Source organism: Trachinotus anak, unplaced genomic scaffold, assembly GCF_046630095.1.
Source record: "Trachinotus anak isolate AG129_WGS33_773 ecotype Australia unplaced genomic scaffold, CSIRO_AGI_Tana_v1 ptg000019l, whole genome shotgun sequence".
Lineage (NCBI taxonomy): Eukaryota > Metazoa > Chordata > Actinopteri > Carangiformes > Carangidae > Trachinotus > Trachinotus anak.
This window is the reverse complement of record NW_027273870.1, coordinates 2266521-2282079: the sequence shown is the minus strand read 5'-3', so window position 1 is coordinate 2282079 and position 15559 is coordinate 2266521. Positions and strand designations below refer to the sequence as shown.

Genomic DNA, 15559 nt, shown 5'->3' with positions numbered 1-15559 from the left:
CTTCCTGGCTCTGGTATTCTGTGTGATGTATGCACGTATGTACTGCCTATGTACTGCATGCATACACAGACACACACACACAAGACTGCTGCGCATCCAGTTAAATCCCTAATCTGTAATGCATACCTTCCCACGCAGCTCAGCCATCTTGACAGTTCTGAAGTATATGACATGTTTAACAATCACGCTTTGTGTGTTTAGTAATCTTACACAGAGGCAGACATACACACTTCCATCACGTCTTTCAGCCGCCTGTCAGTCAGGTTTTATTACTGAGCATCTGTTTCACTATGTTATCTTAACTTATCTGCTAATATAAACTCATCTTCAGTGGTGAAAATATATAAATACATAATTCTGAAACCCCTAGAGGACAGAATCAAACAACACACACTCCGTGCTGGCTGAGAAAGTATGCTGAGCAATACACCCACTGTTCTCTAATCTAACAGCTCCTGATGATAATAAAACAGTTGTACAGTTGCTTGTGGACACACTTAGAGAGCTACTGGCCCACTCTTAATTTGACACAGTAGCTATGTTAAGCAGCTGCCTGGCTTTTGTTAGCCCACTGGCATTAAGTCCAACTGAAATCCCTTTGTATTCTATTCTACTGCATATTAGACACAAATCAACAATATATTATAACAAACAGAAATCTCATGTTTCAAATGGTTTGAAAAATGTAAACACAGCCTGTGTCCAACTCCGTTACTTCATGATTTCATGACTCTTACACATATAACATGGATACATTTTACTTATTGGTTTGTCTTTCAGGCAACTTTGGTGCTCGGCTTTAGCTGAAAGCTGACTGAAAGTTGTGTGTGTTGTTTGTCTCTTTCACTTACTTTTGCATAACTTTGTCTAACCCATAGAAAAAAACGGGGGAAACAGTCTCAAATTCCTTATCAGCAAACGGATGAATTAAGCTGGATTTTCTTCTGACAAACTGACAAACACTTAAACTTTGCTTTATTCACATAATACCATCTTTACCAAGTAACTAAGTCTAACAATTAGTCTTCACATATTCAAAATGTGTGTCACAGTGGTTGGATGATTCCTTGTCTTCATGAAATAATGCTAAAGTCTTGTATCAGTGATGAATTTCACCTTGCTGAGTTTCTACAGTTTCCTTGCTGTCTGCCCTTCAGCATACAGGCAATAGGCTGGGCCACATCTGAACTAGCAGACTGCATCCAGCTGGCATAGCACTCAAGACAGTTGTTGACAAGGAAGAAAAAGTCATTTGCAGCTTTCGGCCTGCTCACAGGACTGTCACTGACAGCGAGAAAGCATCCCGCTGCAAACACATGGCTGTCACCACTAAAATGACACACCTCACACCTTGAAATGTCCTGAAAGTGACTGACTGCTGGACTGCCGCCAATCAAACACTCAAACTTTTTTTTGTTTTTTTTTAAACTGAGCATTTGAATTATTTTTGCATCAGTGTGATGGATCATCTCCAGAAAAAAAAAAAGAAAATGTGATGTTGACGTTTCATGGAGAACATTTGTTCATTCTGTCTGCAAACTGTTAGCACTCGAGTCTCAGAGTGGCTCCAGTGCGTCATGAACTGTCAGCGAAAGGTTTAAAGTGAACATAACTCTGAAGCCCTCCTGCTGTTTCTGCTGGGAACACTGAATCGAGAGGCTCGGTGATGGGACGAGGGGGGAGGGGAGAGAGACACAGAGAGTTAGACTGAGGTAAAAACAGAGGGCAGATGGGAGTCTGGCCAGGTACAACTGTGTGACTCAGTACATCAAGGCCTTCAAAACACACACACACAACATCGCTTTCATCTTTTTCAAATAATAAAAGGGCTTCAGTTCCTCTGTGGACAAGCTGTTATGCAGCACTCAGACAGCACATGTGGTTTTACCAGGTTGCGTTTGCCTCAGTGCTTCTATTTAAGTCAATTAGTCAAGTTTACCCCTTTTGAAACTAAGTGTGAACTCTTCAAACGTATTTACCATCAAAAAAATCTACACCTGGAACATGTTTTCTATGGATCATTAATTATCTAAAAACTCGTTCTCTTCCAGTGATCATTAAGAACTACAGTGACATTAAAATGAATGACCTTTGGGTAACATCCCATTACTGAGACAAATGTGTATCTACATCTGTGACCTATTTAAAATGTAATGAACTATACAGTATATATAGGCTTGATCAGAATGGAGACTATCTGTATGAAGAGTTGCAGATACCCACCGACCAATTACAACACATTTATACTCTTAGAGAATGTGTCCTTTTCTCTCCGTTTTCTTTATCTGTATCAGTTTTCTGTCAAAATGTGTTCACCTCTGCAGCATCACCTCTCCTGCTCCCTGCCCATTTCGCTCTTTTATTCTCCTCTTTCTACCTCTCTTTATCTCCCTCTGACCGCTCTCTCTTGTTTTCCTTTTTTTTCTTCCCTAACATCAATTCTTTCTTTCTCTCTCTCTCTCTCTCTCCTCTGTGGGTCAGGCTACTGGCAAGCACTAAGTGTCCATTAAGAGTAAAGGGCTGCAGCCAAACAAGAGTCGAGACCAGGACACACATGATTTTTTTTATTAATGAGGACAGTGACATGATGCCTTCCCTAAACCCCCAACATTAACCCTCATGTCTTAACCCTAAAACAGCCTTTTCAACTTGTAGGGGCCATTTTGGTCACCACAAAGCTGTTGGACACAAGTATAGTAAAAGAAGCACACACACACACACACACACTCACACACACACACACAGCTAAGAGAAATGAAGCTGAAAGGAAAGAGGGGCCAGTTGAGGAAGGGACAGGGAGAGAAAGCGCATTATTTCACAGCTCATTGACTCTGCACTGCCTCCGGATAGAAACAAAACTGCTGCGTTCACCATCAAATTCCTGATACAAATGTGTGATTTTCCTCTTTTCTTGAGAGCATCTCCGGACATTTCAAGTATATCGAGTGAACCTGGTTTAAATACTCATTTTCTACATGTGTCATTCCTTCAGTTAGCAACAGCCAGAGGACTGTGACAGGGAATAAACCTGTATGTCTGCTGCAAATAAAACAAAATATATGATGATGATGATGTCTTATAATTTATTGACCATATAGTCTGAAGCTGAATCTCATGTCATCAGTGCCTGTGACTGTCGACAGCTGCCAGAACTCATCTGAGGATCAACATCTACTGAAATACAAACGTCTTCCTTCTGAGTGCAAACGTAGTGTCATACAAGCAGAGGTTGAAGTGGGGGGGGGATTAGTGTAGACACTATTCATTCTCATGATTTTTGGCTTGTTTATTCTGTGAAGCAATAAACTGGGACTCAGAATCTCACAGTTTGAGTTTCAGTGGATCCATTAGGTAAGTGTCCTAAAAAATACAAAAGCTTTCGTCTTACATTTACTTTCAAAACATTCTGCTGCAAACATAGAACGAGACAAACAGCTACCATGTCCCAGCCTGCTTGACTTGCACTGACCCACTGTTCAGTTTCCTCTGTCTCTGGAGATCCAGCAGGCGTATACCCATGGTCACTGAAACAGCGTCCCGGGAGAGTGTCAAGTCTAAATACTCCTCTGCTGTTACAGGGAAGAGCGATCTGATGAAAAACAATCTCCCTGCAACTCTGAATGCTGGTTTGTTACCAGGCCTGGTAAACACATCACAGGAGACCAGTTTGAAGTAATGAAAAGTCAACACCAACAAGGCCAGTACTGCGAGTCCAGAGACAGGGTTTCCATATGATTGTGAGGTGTGCGCACAAACTGTACAGAAAACAGACAGATCAGTTCTGGTACGTACAGATCTATGGCTATTTCATCTATCAAATCCTGTCCTGACACAGTTTTGTATGAAGGAAACTTTGCTTATGTAAATTTAATGCAGTCTTTGCCCCAAACTTCTAGTACATGTATAATATCTGGCATATTTTGCTGGTTAACATCATAAAGGTTTTCATGGTTTGGGACACTGTGATTTCACACCAGTGGCAAAAAAAAACAACCTTATAGTCAAGGTTAGCATCATCACTGCTAATGGCCATTTTTACTGGAATATCAATATTGTTATGTTACCAAGAGTGACCAGTCATTGTGGAGAGGTGATGAAATAGCTCTAAAACAATCTCTAAAAATTATTTTCATCATGTTCTCTCTCTCTAAATGTTAAATATGCCCTGATATGCCCAGACACAGCCTGTCAGGTTTTCTCCCTAAAGCTGAACTAGCAGGAAAGGCCTGTAGCTCTCTTACAAGAAGTTGTATTATTTTGGCTTCAGTGAAGAGCGTAAAAAGACACAGAGCTTAAAATGCCTGATTTACAGGATTTTCCACCCAGGTGGGAGAAGCTCCTGGGGAAAACAGACTCTAAGACTGAAGAGGAAGGTTTCACACCAGACAGTTTAAGTGCATTTTTAAAAATCTGTTTCTAAAACAGAAAAAACAAAACCACTGACAGCAGGTACAAAATGAATCTTTTTTCATGGATGACAAAGAATGTGCACTCACCCCTTTGCAGATGGAGACAGCCTCTTTGGACAGGGACTTGGGGTATGACACGTTGTGCTCCATTATGGACTGGAACAACTCATCTTCATCCTCTCCATCAAATGGAGGCTGAGGGTGAAAGGATGCAACATTCACAGTGTTTTGTGTTTCATCCATTACATCATTGTGGTAAAGTGAAAAGTAAAGTGTCAGCATGGAGCACCAATTCAATCCCTAATAAATAAAGAAAATATTAAGAAATAAAGATGAAGAGGGCAAAAATAAAAACAGGACACAAACGTGACTGAACAGGAGAGAAAAGACAAAGAAAACAACAAAGGGATGAAAAAGGAGCAAAAACAAAGAGCAACAGTGGAGATCAGTCGTGAGAACAGGAAAACCTTGCAGGGCAAATGGAGTGGATGACCCAGCTTTTTCCCCTCTTCACTGGGTGGTTATCATCAGTAACCATAATGTGGGTGTTTTGACAGTCCATAAAATGAATTATTCGTCATTTCCACTCCACTGGTCCCTTCGGCTAGAGATAGCCTGTCTGCGTCATGCCCCCTTTACCTGATTTCACACAGACAGGCGGAGGAGGGGAACATCTGAACAGGTGAAAACTTCTGTTAATTGTTCAGCAGCTGACACTTTCTCTAAGTTCATTTGGGAAACGAAAAAAAAACATCCCCGTCTTCATGTTTTGCTTTGGAGGAGCGAGCTTCTGCATGTAGCTGCACTTTGCTTCTGGCCCTTTAGAAAGGGAGTCACTTCAAAAATATCTTAATAAGTCATAACTGTGTTAATAAGTCATTTAGCACCGACTCGGGGAAACATGATTTATTAAAAACTTCTGATGGGACGAGCTTTTTAACTTTCTCAACATTTACAAATGAGAACATTTTTAGCATTAATAGTTTGTGAGGAGACTCAGGAGCACAAGACAAAATCATGATAGTGCTTTTTAAATATTGTTTGTTTTAACTATAAATTCCACTGTGATGTGGTTTAAGGTCAGTGCTGAAAATGCTATGGCCAATAAATAACCCTTTAATACATAAACACAAAAAGTAAAAAGATGGCAGTAATATTCCCAATTTGAACACAATTGGATGCATTCAAGTGCATGGAGGACATCCTCCAACATTCACACACACTAGCTGCTTCTCTTCAGCTGCTTTATTTGATTCCAGAAGAAACACCTCTTTTCTCTACCAGCTGTCATGTTATTGCTATGCTTACTTGAATACCTGCGAACACTGCCCAGAATATTGACTCATGTCCACTGGCAGCACAGCATGTTACAAATAAACAAATAAAACAGTTTCCTGGTAGTGAGGCAGAAAGGGAATCGTTCGATACAAAGAGAGTTGTTCAATGCAAAAAATCTTTTTTTAAATATGATTTTTTAAATATGAATATGCTTTAATATGCAGGCAACTGCTTATTAATCATCTGCTACTCTTTGCTTGTAAAACATTTAAATCATATATCTAACTTTTACAAATCTGTATAACTGTTAACATTTGAATTCAAGCTGAAAACACACACACACACACACACACACACACACACACACACACACACACACACACACACTGACAATATAGGTTACGCTAACTGTCCTGTGATTGGAGTAGATGTGTGTATGTGTGTCTGTGTTTATTATTAGAGCTGGTGGGAAGGTCTGTAGGACACACCACCTGACTACATGTGGGAATAATGTGGGTGTGAGCAACTGTGTGTTTGTGTAAAGTTGTCACATAATTTGTAGCAGGCAATTACATAAGAAGAACCATTGTGTGTGTGTGTGTGTGTGTGTGTGTGTGTGTGTGTGTGTGTGTGTGTGTGTGTGCGTGCACACTGCTCACCTGTCCCGCAAGCATTTCGTAGAGCAGCACTCCGTATGCCCACCAGTCCACGGAGCGTCCATATGGCTGATATGCAATGATCTGTGTGGGAAGTAGAAACACAAGTTCAGAGGTTCAGTCCAACTCCACAAACAATTCTGTGTCTGAAAATACAACAACACAGTCTGCAGACAAACTCCTTTCATTCTGCTACTGTTTTTGAGAATCTTTCCGTGTCCTGTTACCTCCGTCTATACATCTTTAGAATATATAATAATAATATAGTAGTCACAATGTATACACTCCTTCTGTGTAGTGTAATTTGGTCATGTTAATCTGTGTAACTCTTCATACGTAAATCAGTGTTAGGACAATTTCAGGAAGCCATTATGAAATCATCTCTGTGGGCCTCTTTCCAGCATGGTTGCATATCTTTTCATGCAAACTGCCACTGTGTGTCTCATTTTTATGTAAATCTAAATGACTGTGATATTGCAGCAGCTCAGCGGTTCTGAATGATCAAATTACTCGATCCAACATCAAACAGTGGTCACAAAATGTTAAGACGCCAACCGGTAAAAATGGAAGAGACACAAGCGAATGAAGTTTGACGGCCGATATGTCCAGTCCTGTTCAGCGCATTAAAAACTCAAGGGCAACATGATTGCCTTTCTCTTCACGCGGTGATTTGACTCAGACAAAGGAAACGTGTGAGGCAAAGTTGCGACCAAAGCTGTGAATACATTTCATCACCTGCAACAATACATGTGCCGTGGCTGAACAAAGAAGATAAGAGGCTCCAAATTTCTGACAGGAGGCGAGCATTTGGTGCACCGGTGCAAAGTAGATAACAAAACACAAGCCCCTTTTTCCACAGAGATGCTGCTATGTTCCTGAGACCCTTCATCATGCCGCCTTCGCTTGTATACACTCAACCAAACAACACAGACATAATGGCGCCCCAGTGTGTGATTTAAGATAGCGATACGTTCTGGCATCTGGCTCTGTGAACTGCTCCACTGCCGGCTTCAACGCCTCCCTCCCTGTTCCGTGTTCGTACCTTTCATACAGAAAAGCAAGGCGGAATGAAAGCGCAACATTCCCACCGTCAACAGGCTGTGCACGAGAGGCTGCAGAGAGAGTTGTCTTTTACAAGACACCAGCACCTCAGAGCTAAAACAAAGAGTTCACACTTCACACGTTTTCACACAAAAACAAGTTCAGGACGGGAGTAAACACCAGAGAAGCCACTGCGAATAAAACTCGCTTGGCAAGTGTGTGCACGTTTGGAGGGCTACACTTGATGTTCTCATTTTGTTACAATGCTTTTGTCCAAATGTTTCAGGAAGACTGACAACGACAGCAACTCTTCGCTGAGTCGGTGATGTTTCATTTTTGACTCTTGCCAGATGATTATTGATCTGTTTGATGCTGTTTTAGGATATGAATTTGTTACTGATGAAGGTTCGACTACCACTTGCAAAAAAAGGCTGAATATCGAATTTCTAATTAGGAATTAATGGCATTCCTCATCATACAGTTCTCATTTTTAGAGACATTAGGGATAAGTTTATAGCAGGTGCACCTTTCATCCAAATGCAAGTACACAGACAAAAAAAAACAAAAAGACAAAAAAGAGTATTTCCACTGGACGTCAGAGGAAGCTTCCCTCAAGTATATTTATTCTCTCTGGTAGGATTCCTGCAGGTTAGTCTGACATTGGCAGAGGTTAGTGCTCTCTCCCGCTCTAACCCTACTGATGCCTCTCTGAGGACACACATACTTACACTTCACACCCACTTTCACATCCACCCACTTCTCTGGCGTCTCTCCTGCCACGTAACAGCAGTCGATGCATCCATGTGCATACATACAGTCCACGCTCGGATACAGTAAACAAGCACATATGTTAACACCATGCATTCACACACACAGACACACAGACAGACACACAAACAAACACACACACACACACACACACAGAAGACATACAGGACTTTAGGTGTTCTACAGCAGTTAAGTCTGAGTACATTGCTCTATGACCTATTCTGACCTCTGCTGCACACATGCAGCCCTGGGACGCTCCTCCAGCTTAGTGACACACACATACACACAGGCATGGACAATATACTGCATATAAATAAACAAAAACTCACATGCAGATACACACCTGCACATGCACACACCAGCGTGCCTAGGTGTGTGAGAGCAGTTCTGTCCTGCATCACTACATAACCTTTGCTGCTTAACACCTGACCTCTGTGTTGCCCATGGGAGTCCACGTCCGCACATAAAACACACACAGACGGAGGCTGCACTCCGCTGTCAAGACGCCGTCCTGAGGGTTGATGGGAGCCGGCTGGACACACAGTACATTCATGTGTTTACCCTCATATGCAAAGGCAAGCATGTGCACAAACTTGCATGCACGCACGCTAACGTGCCTCTGAATGTCACTGTAACTGTGGGAAATATTGAAGTGGAAATCATTTATACAGCACGCATTTGATGGGTAACAAACTGCTGCTCCACTTCTCTGTCGCTCTCTGAACAGAGCAGATACAGAGAGATCTGGGACTCTCTTCTACGAACGACAGCTAAGGCTTCTTAGATTTGTTGCCAGGTGCTTTTTTGAAAGAAAGTCACTGAAAGGGGCTGAAAATGAAAACTGTTGTAGATCTGCTGTAAACAGCCCCTGATGACATACTAGAAAATGTTCACACCAAAATTATTTTGAAAGAGAAACAGCCAATGGGAAAAGTCCCACACTCACCCGACCCGACTCAGTCACTCATTCAGTCATGGACGGAGCGCTGGACCGTGGCTGGGCCAGCCAAGAATATACCCAACAATACTGAAACTGTCCTGTAATAATGTCCTAAATAACATTGTCATCTATGTATTATAAACTAATATTTATCGTTATGCCTGTGCTTACAGCCTATGTATCATGTAAAAATGTTTACCCTAAGGCCACTGAACTCATCAAGCAATAGTTCATCTATCTTGCTGAAAGGTCTGTTCTTACATTCATATTCTGGGTATCCACAGAACAATTATTACATTATGTTTAACAACAGCAGCTTCCACTGTAATCTTACTCTGTGTGGTCAAACCTGAAGAGATGGATGTGTCTGAAGATGTTGCTGATCCAACAGTTTGGCTACTGAAATGTAGCCATAGTTTTCATGCTCTCAGAGCTGCAATCTGCATCACAAATCTGATATGTTGAGTGTGTGGAATCTGTTTTTCAGTAGAAAAGGAGGTATGACAGATGCTTTTTAAAGATTACATTAACAGGGCAGTCATGTCATTTTTCCATGGCCCTTTAGTATGTGGAAGCTTCTTATCACAACACCTCTACCCTTGACCCTGGTGGACATGTTTCATGAACTTCAGATGGTCATCTACATGCAAACAACATGCAGACCTTACATAACCTTTCACACGGTCACCTAATGCTTAAAATAGGCCCTTGCAGGCCCCTCAGGTGTCACAGCTCCACAGACCACAAAGATGAGGGTTGTTGTGCTTGTGCTGCTCGGCTGCTGCCTGTCGGAGGCTAACATCCTGGGCCAGAGGTTCACTGCTGTCGCTCACAGTGAGGATGGGGCCGCTGAAGCAGAGAGCTTCACTCTGCTCAGGGAGATGATGGCTGTTTTGGATGATCAGAGAAATGAGCTGCAACAGGCTAAAGAGCAACTGGCGCAACTTCAGAAAGTGCAGGGTATGTGCAGACGGTTATGAAGGATGAAGGACGCGGCATGTGCTGCCTCCTCCTGAGCATCCAAGTCTTCTTTTTTTTCCTCTCAGAAATATAGTGTTGATATTGAATGTTGAATAATTTCTGTATTTTAATGTACAGTACAGACAGTCGCTGACAGCCTGATGGAGGAACTATGGAAACAGGTGGATGCACTGAAAAAAGGCTATACAGGTAGATTTGAACAGAATTCAAATAAAAGCATCATCACATTTGTATCATAAATATGTATAGTATTCGTATTCATTCAGTGTTTATTACCTAGTGAGGTGTATGTATGAAATTGCATTATTTCCATTATGCAAAAAAAAAAGACCACGAGGCCAGACTGAGAGTCAGTGAGATGCAGGAAGAGGAGCAGAGGAAGCAAGTGCAGCAAGTTGTGCGGCAGTACACAGGTAACGTATATTTACCCATTACATTAAAAAAACAAGGGAGAAAGATGGAGCAAGATATTTCAATTTTTTCTGTGTGTTATCTATTAATCTACTGTATGATTAACTTGTTTCCTGTTTTCATTTGTTCGCTATCATTATGACCCGCTCCTGATTCTCACCACGCAGAGCTGGAGGCCAGACTGAACGCCAGTGATCTGGAGGGCCAGAGCAAACGGGTGGAACAACTGCAGAGGGACAGCAAAGGTAACACAACAAACAAGTCAATTATTCATGACCAGTAAAGTCGATTCCCCTCTCATCTCAGCTCATCTAATCTCACCACATGATTTATAGTTGACTGAATGGCTGAAGTCATGCACAATTTATTACCTCATTTTTAACAAATAGAGTTGAATGCCAGACTGACAGAGCTGGGAAATAAGCTTGGAGATGCAGATGAACAAGTGAAGGAGCTGCAGGCAGCTGATCAAGGTAAATGGAAAAACATTCAGACTTCATGATTATGTGCATATATAAATCATTTCGATGAAAGATAGAAGGACTCTTTGTGGGCTTCTTTTGTGGAATTATCTGTGTGACTTAATATTTCATGTTTTACTCCTCCATGTGATGAGCAGATTTGGAGGCCAGGCTCAATGCCACTGATGTCCAGGCAGACACGCAAAAAACCCTGGTGGCACAACTGCAGATTGAAATAAAAGGTACATTAACACGCGGTAATTATATTAGTGCGACCACACTGCCAATGATAAGATGATGATAAGATTGAGAAAATAATATTTGATTTTCATCATTTGAACTTGTCAGAGTTTGAGTCCAGACTGGAGTCCAGCGAGAGTCTCGAGGAGGAGCTGAATGTCCGGCTTAATGACACTGAGAGAGAGGTGGAGGCGCTGAAGACTGTGGATCAAGGTAAAGAGCAAAAGTGAAAGAAAAAGATATATCATCAGATCCTTGTTAAAATACTTTTGTGCAAAAATCTTGTCATTATTTATTCTAATCATTCTATTCTCCCTGAGAAGAACTGGAGGCCAGACTGAACGCCAGCGATTTGGAGGGACAAAACACACGCGTGGAGCAACTGCAGAAGGAAAGTAAAGGTAATACAACAAACAAGTCAATTATTAACACCCAGTAAAGTAGATTCCCTCTCATCAGTTCACCTCCTCCTTATACAGTATTTGACTGAATGGAAAATCATGCAGTATTCATTTGCCCATTTTTCACAAACAGAGCTGAACATCAGACTGACAGAGCTCGGGAATAAGTTTGGAGATGTGGATACAGATGTGAGGGCACTGCAGACAGCTGATCAAGGTAAATAAATCACATGTTTAATGCATAATTCTGTTAAAAAAAAAGTTTCGAGGTGTAAGATATCTTGATAGAATTATTTGTGTTTGATGATATGATGTTTTGTTCCTCTATGTAATGAGCAGAACTGGAGGCCAGGCTGAATGCCACTGATGTCCAGGCAGAGACGCAAAGAGCCCTGGTGGCACAACTACAGATGGAAATTAAAGGTACATTAACACATGTAGAGATTATTATATTAGTACAATTACACTGCGAGTGAATAAGTGGTCCATCAGAAACAAGAAGCTGTTGAAATCAAGATCTAATTCCCATCCTCATTTGAACTGTCAGGGTTCGAGTCCAGACTGGAGACCAGCGAGAGTCTAGAGAAGGAGCTGGCTGCCCGGCTGGGAAACACAGAGACAGAGGTGGAGGTGCTGAACACTGTTGATCAAGGTAAACAGAGGCGGCTCAACGCTTGGCGGAAATTCTTCTTCAGCTGCCATATAGAGTGTAAGATATTCATATGCAGACTATTTGCAGGGAATCCTACTGTGTCCCTGATTTAGAGCTTTCTGACTTTTTCATGATTAAGTCAGAGCATTTCAAACTACAAATTTCACCTCTTTCTGGTTTGGGATGAAAAGGCCATTTTCCACTCTCAAAAATCCCCTGATAAATCCTGACCTTTCCAACACACAAGTCATATTCTTTGATTCTCCAGGGCGCCACACATCATACAAAATCCCAGGATCTCTAGGACCAGTGATGGCATTGCATTAGGGCTTTATCACACCTTCCTTCCATCTTATCTGATCTGTGCTTATCTGATGTCATGTTGTTTTTATTTTCCAAATCCCCCTCCCAAACCAAAGAGTTGAAAGCCAGGTTGTCATCCAGCGAGAGTCTGACGGGGGAGCTGAAGGTCAGCCTTGAACATGCACTGAGACAAGTGCAGGAACTTAATGCAGCTGATCAAGGTAAAGAGAATGAAGGAATTCCTGTAGCGCTGATGCTGTACATTACTCACATCTTGCTCGTCATGATGATCTCCATCATAACTGATGACCAACAGAAATAGCAGCCAGACTGGGGCTCGCCGAGAGCCTGAGTGAGGAGCTGAAGATCAAGACTGAGGACGCAGAGAGGGAGGTGAAAGCTCTCAAGACAGCTGATGAAGGTAGCCCTTTGGTGTCCAAGTAATTAGGTCACTCTGGTGATGGAAACAGTGAGATCTATCTCTGATTTCAGTGAGATGTAATGGCTGAATTTGTGTCGGGTTTTTTCGTGTTCTTCTTCCACCAGAGATCAGGTCCAGATTAGAGGCCAGTGAAGGCCTGGCTACGGAAATGAACACGCGTCTTGGAGTCACTGAAGCTAAAGTGGAGGCACTGGAGAGAATAAACACAGGTAGCAAAACAGACATGTAGTGTTTTATTTAAATATACTGTATATAAATTAATATCACTACTGTAAGTAGGTTACTATGAATTCAATAATGTATTTGATAAAATCCCTGAATTCATAGTTTTTAATGTCCCCACAGAGTTGGACGCTAGACTGAATGCCACTGAGATTTTGGGCCAGGAGATGAACACAAAGCTGGAAAAAACGGAGGCTGAGATGGAGGCACTCAAAACAGCTGATCAAGGCAAGCATGTCAAATTTCCCCTTCTATCTGCTCCCTGCATATACACATTCACATAGAGCTTTAAACTGTATTATTAAATTATCATTTCGTGTTTTTTGTCATGTGGTATTTTATTGTGCTTAATATATTTTCATGATAGAGCTGGAGGCCAAACTGGAGAAGAGTCAAGCTGTGCAAGAGGAGCTGAAGGATAAGGTCGAGCAGACAGCTGCAGCAGTGGACGAGGTGAAGACAACAATCACTGAAGGTAAATAAGGTTATACTTCAACATGGGAAGAAAGACGTTCAAGTATGTGGAGATGAGATGCTCTTTTTTTTTTGTAGCTCTTCTTTCTCTTTTAAGCATGGATATATACACACAAACACATTTTAACACTGTCAGTCACATTTTTTTTGTTTATGTGTTTTTCTTAACAGATAAGGTAGCTTTCTCTGCTGCCCTGGAAGAGAACCAAATGCACATTGGGCCATTTAACACTGAGACTACTCTTATCTACAAGAAAGTCATCACCAACATTGGTGACAGCTATAATCCCACAACAGGTAATGCATGACAGTAACCTATTTGTGTGTGTGCTGAGCTACTCACTAATTAATTGATCATAAAACACAATACTGGGAAAGCTCCTACATTGTCTTCCATCTCCACTTCAACCTGGGAATTGGTTTCTTGCCTTGTTGGTTGCAGGGTGCATTCCTGCCATTAGTCTTGGAAGTGTTGTATTTGCATGTTAATAAAACAAAGCTGTGGTGCTTCTTACTTACAAAGTCCACTGAGTTAATGTTTCGTGCTTTTTTACGACCTATCATCATCTTCCTTCTCCAAACTTCCTGTGCAGGCGTCTTCACAGCACCAGTCAGCGGAGTTTACCACTTCACCCTCTACTCTCACGCCAACGGAGGACACCCTGGCTTTCTCCTGCTGTACAAGAACGGTGAGGCCGTGGTGGGCACTGCTGAACACCCAACTGCCTCCGACCTCACTGACAACGGCTCTAATGGAGTCGTGCTGCTTCTTCAGAAAGGAGACCAGGTTGACGTGCACATGGAGGCCAGGTCCTGGGTCTGGGCAGACAGCGACCGCAACCTCTGTACCTTCACTGGTATTCTGCTCTACAGTATGCCCAGTGATGCACCCAAAACCATTCTGTAACCTCACCAGTGAAATCTGAATTACTTGTAGACAGTCACTCAAATCAAGTAAAGAAAAATGTATTTTGTTTTCATTTGTTTCAGGACTGTTTGTTTGTGGTTGGAGCAGTTGCACCAATATCACTATTAAACTTTATGGAATCACAGTCCGGCTCTCATTAATTCAGTCAAAGCGGTTGTTCAGGAGTGTTTATGCTAACAGGCTGACTTTATCATTCTCTATAAAAATCAAATTAACTACTGAGAAACGGCCAACAGTGTTTGCTGAACCTATACTGCATAAAACATCAAAATCATGACATGAACTGTGCAGATCTATTTAACACACAGCTCACGCATTGTTCTTTCAGTGAACGTGCATAAGCTCCTAAAGATCATATCAACATGAAAGAGAATAAGAATGAGGTCATAACCTAGAGTGACAGCCTCGTGTTAAAAAATGACAAGTGCATGCATGAGAAAACGTGTTTAAGGCTCCACATCCTGATCCCTTCACGTGAAAGTGAACATGGCGCCTTGAGAAGGGGAGAAGTGCTAAGCCTTAATCCTCGGCTTCCCTTCGTTCTTTGGTTAGGAGGCAGGAAGGTGCAGTAGGGAAAAGCCCCTTTCCCTTACCACGGTTCAATGTTTTTAATTAGCTCCAGGGTCAAAGACTCCATGGCGAGAGAAATCGCTCAGCTTGCCTGTTCAAATCCCGCTTCCTGCAGGAATCACGCCGACCTTCAGTCTGACCTGACAGCTGCCAACGAATTCAGCTACAGTTTTCACATAAGATTTGCGCTGCCTCTGTTGAAATATTTCAATATGTATGAGAAGAGTCACAGAGCAGAATAATCTCACCGGGAAAACAAAAATACTCACTCCTATCTCTAAACTCACATCCAAACATGAATTAACAAAAATTTAATTTTACAACACACTAAGACAACAACTGAGCAGTTCAGATGTACCTCATCTTCGAAAGTTTTTTTTTA

The 15559-nt window shown here is 41.8% G+C and overlaps 2 protein-coding genes across 3 annotated transcripts in view; one reads left to right on the top strand and one right to left on the bottom strand.

Moving 5' to 3' along the window:
* Window positions 1-15559, bottom strand: part of prkcaa (protein kinase C, alpha, a) — a 130095-nt gene that overhangs the window by 11534 nt on the left and 103002 nt on the right. For both annotated transcript variants that reach the window (XM_071504825.1, XM_071504826.1), the window contains 2 exons: window positions 6347-6427; window positions 4497-4604 (listed from right to left, as the gene is read on the bottom strand). In XM_071504825.1, coding sequence (XP_071360926.1) covers window positions 4497-4604; window positions 6347-6427 — 189 coding nt within the window. The remainder of the gene's footprint in view (window positions 1-4496; window positions 4605-6346; window positions 6428-15559) is intronic.
* LOC139636609 (uncharacterized) lies at window positions 9823-14731 on the top strand. The gene is made up of 18 exons (XM_071504827.1): window positions 9823-10052; window positions 10191-10262; window positions 10403-10486; window positions 10652-10729; window positions 10874-10957; window positions 11104-11187; window positions 11294-11398; window positions 11509-11586; window positions 11720-11803; window positions 11926-12009; window positions 12134-12238; window positions 12658-12762; window positions 12858-12962; window positions 13088-13192; window positions 13329-13433; window positions 13573-13680; window positions 13851-13976; window positions 14273-14731. Exons 1-18 carry the CDS (start codon window positions 9842-9844, stop codon window positions 14584-14586), a joined length of 2037 nt encoding a protein of 678 aa, XP_071360928.1. The 5' UTR covers window positions 9823-9841; the 3' UTR covers window positions 14587-14731.

Coding starts and splice junctions, on each gene's coding strand:
- LOC139636609 (XM_071504827.1), top strand. CDS start 9,842: ATGAGGGTTGTTGTGCTTGTGCTGCTCGGCTGCTGCCTGTCGGAGGCT. Junction 11,587..11,719: donor ACTGCAGAAGGAAAGTAAAG/GTAATACAACAA, acceptor TTTCACAAACAG/AGCTGAACATCAGACTGACA. Junction 13,434..13,572: donor ACTCAAAACAGCTGATCAAG/GCAAGCATGTCA, acceptor TTTTCATGATAG/AGCTGGAGGCCAAACTGGAG.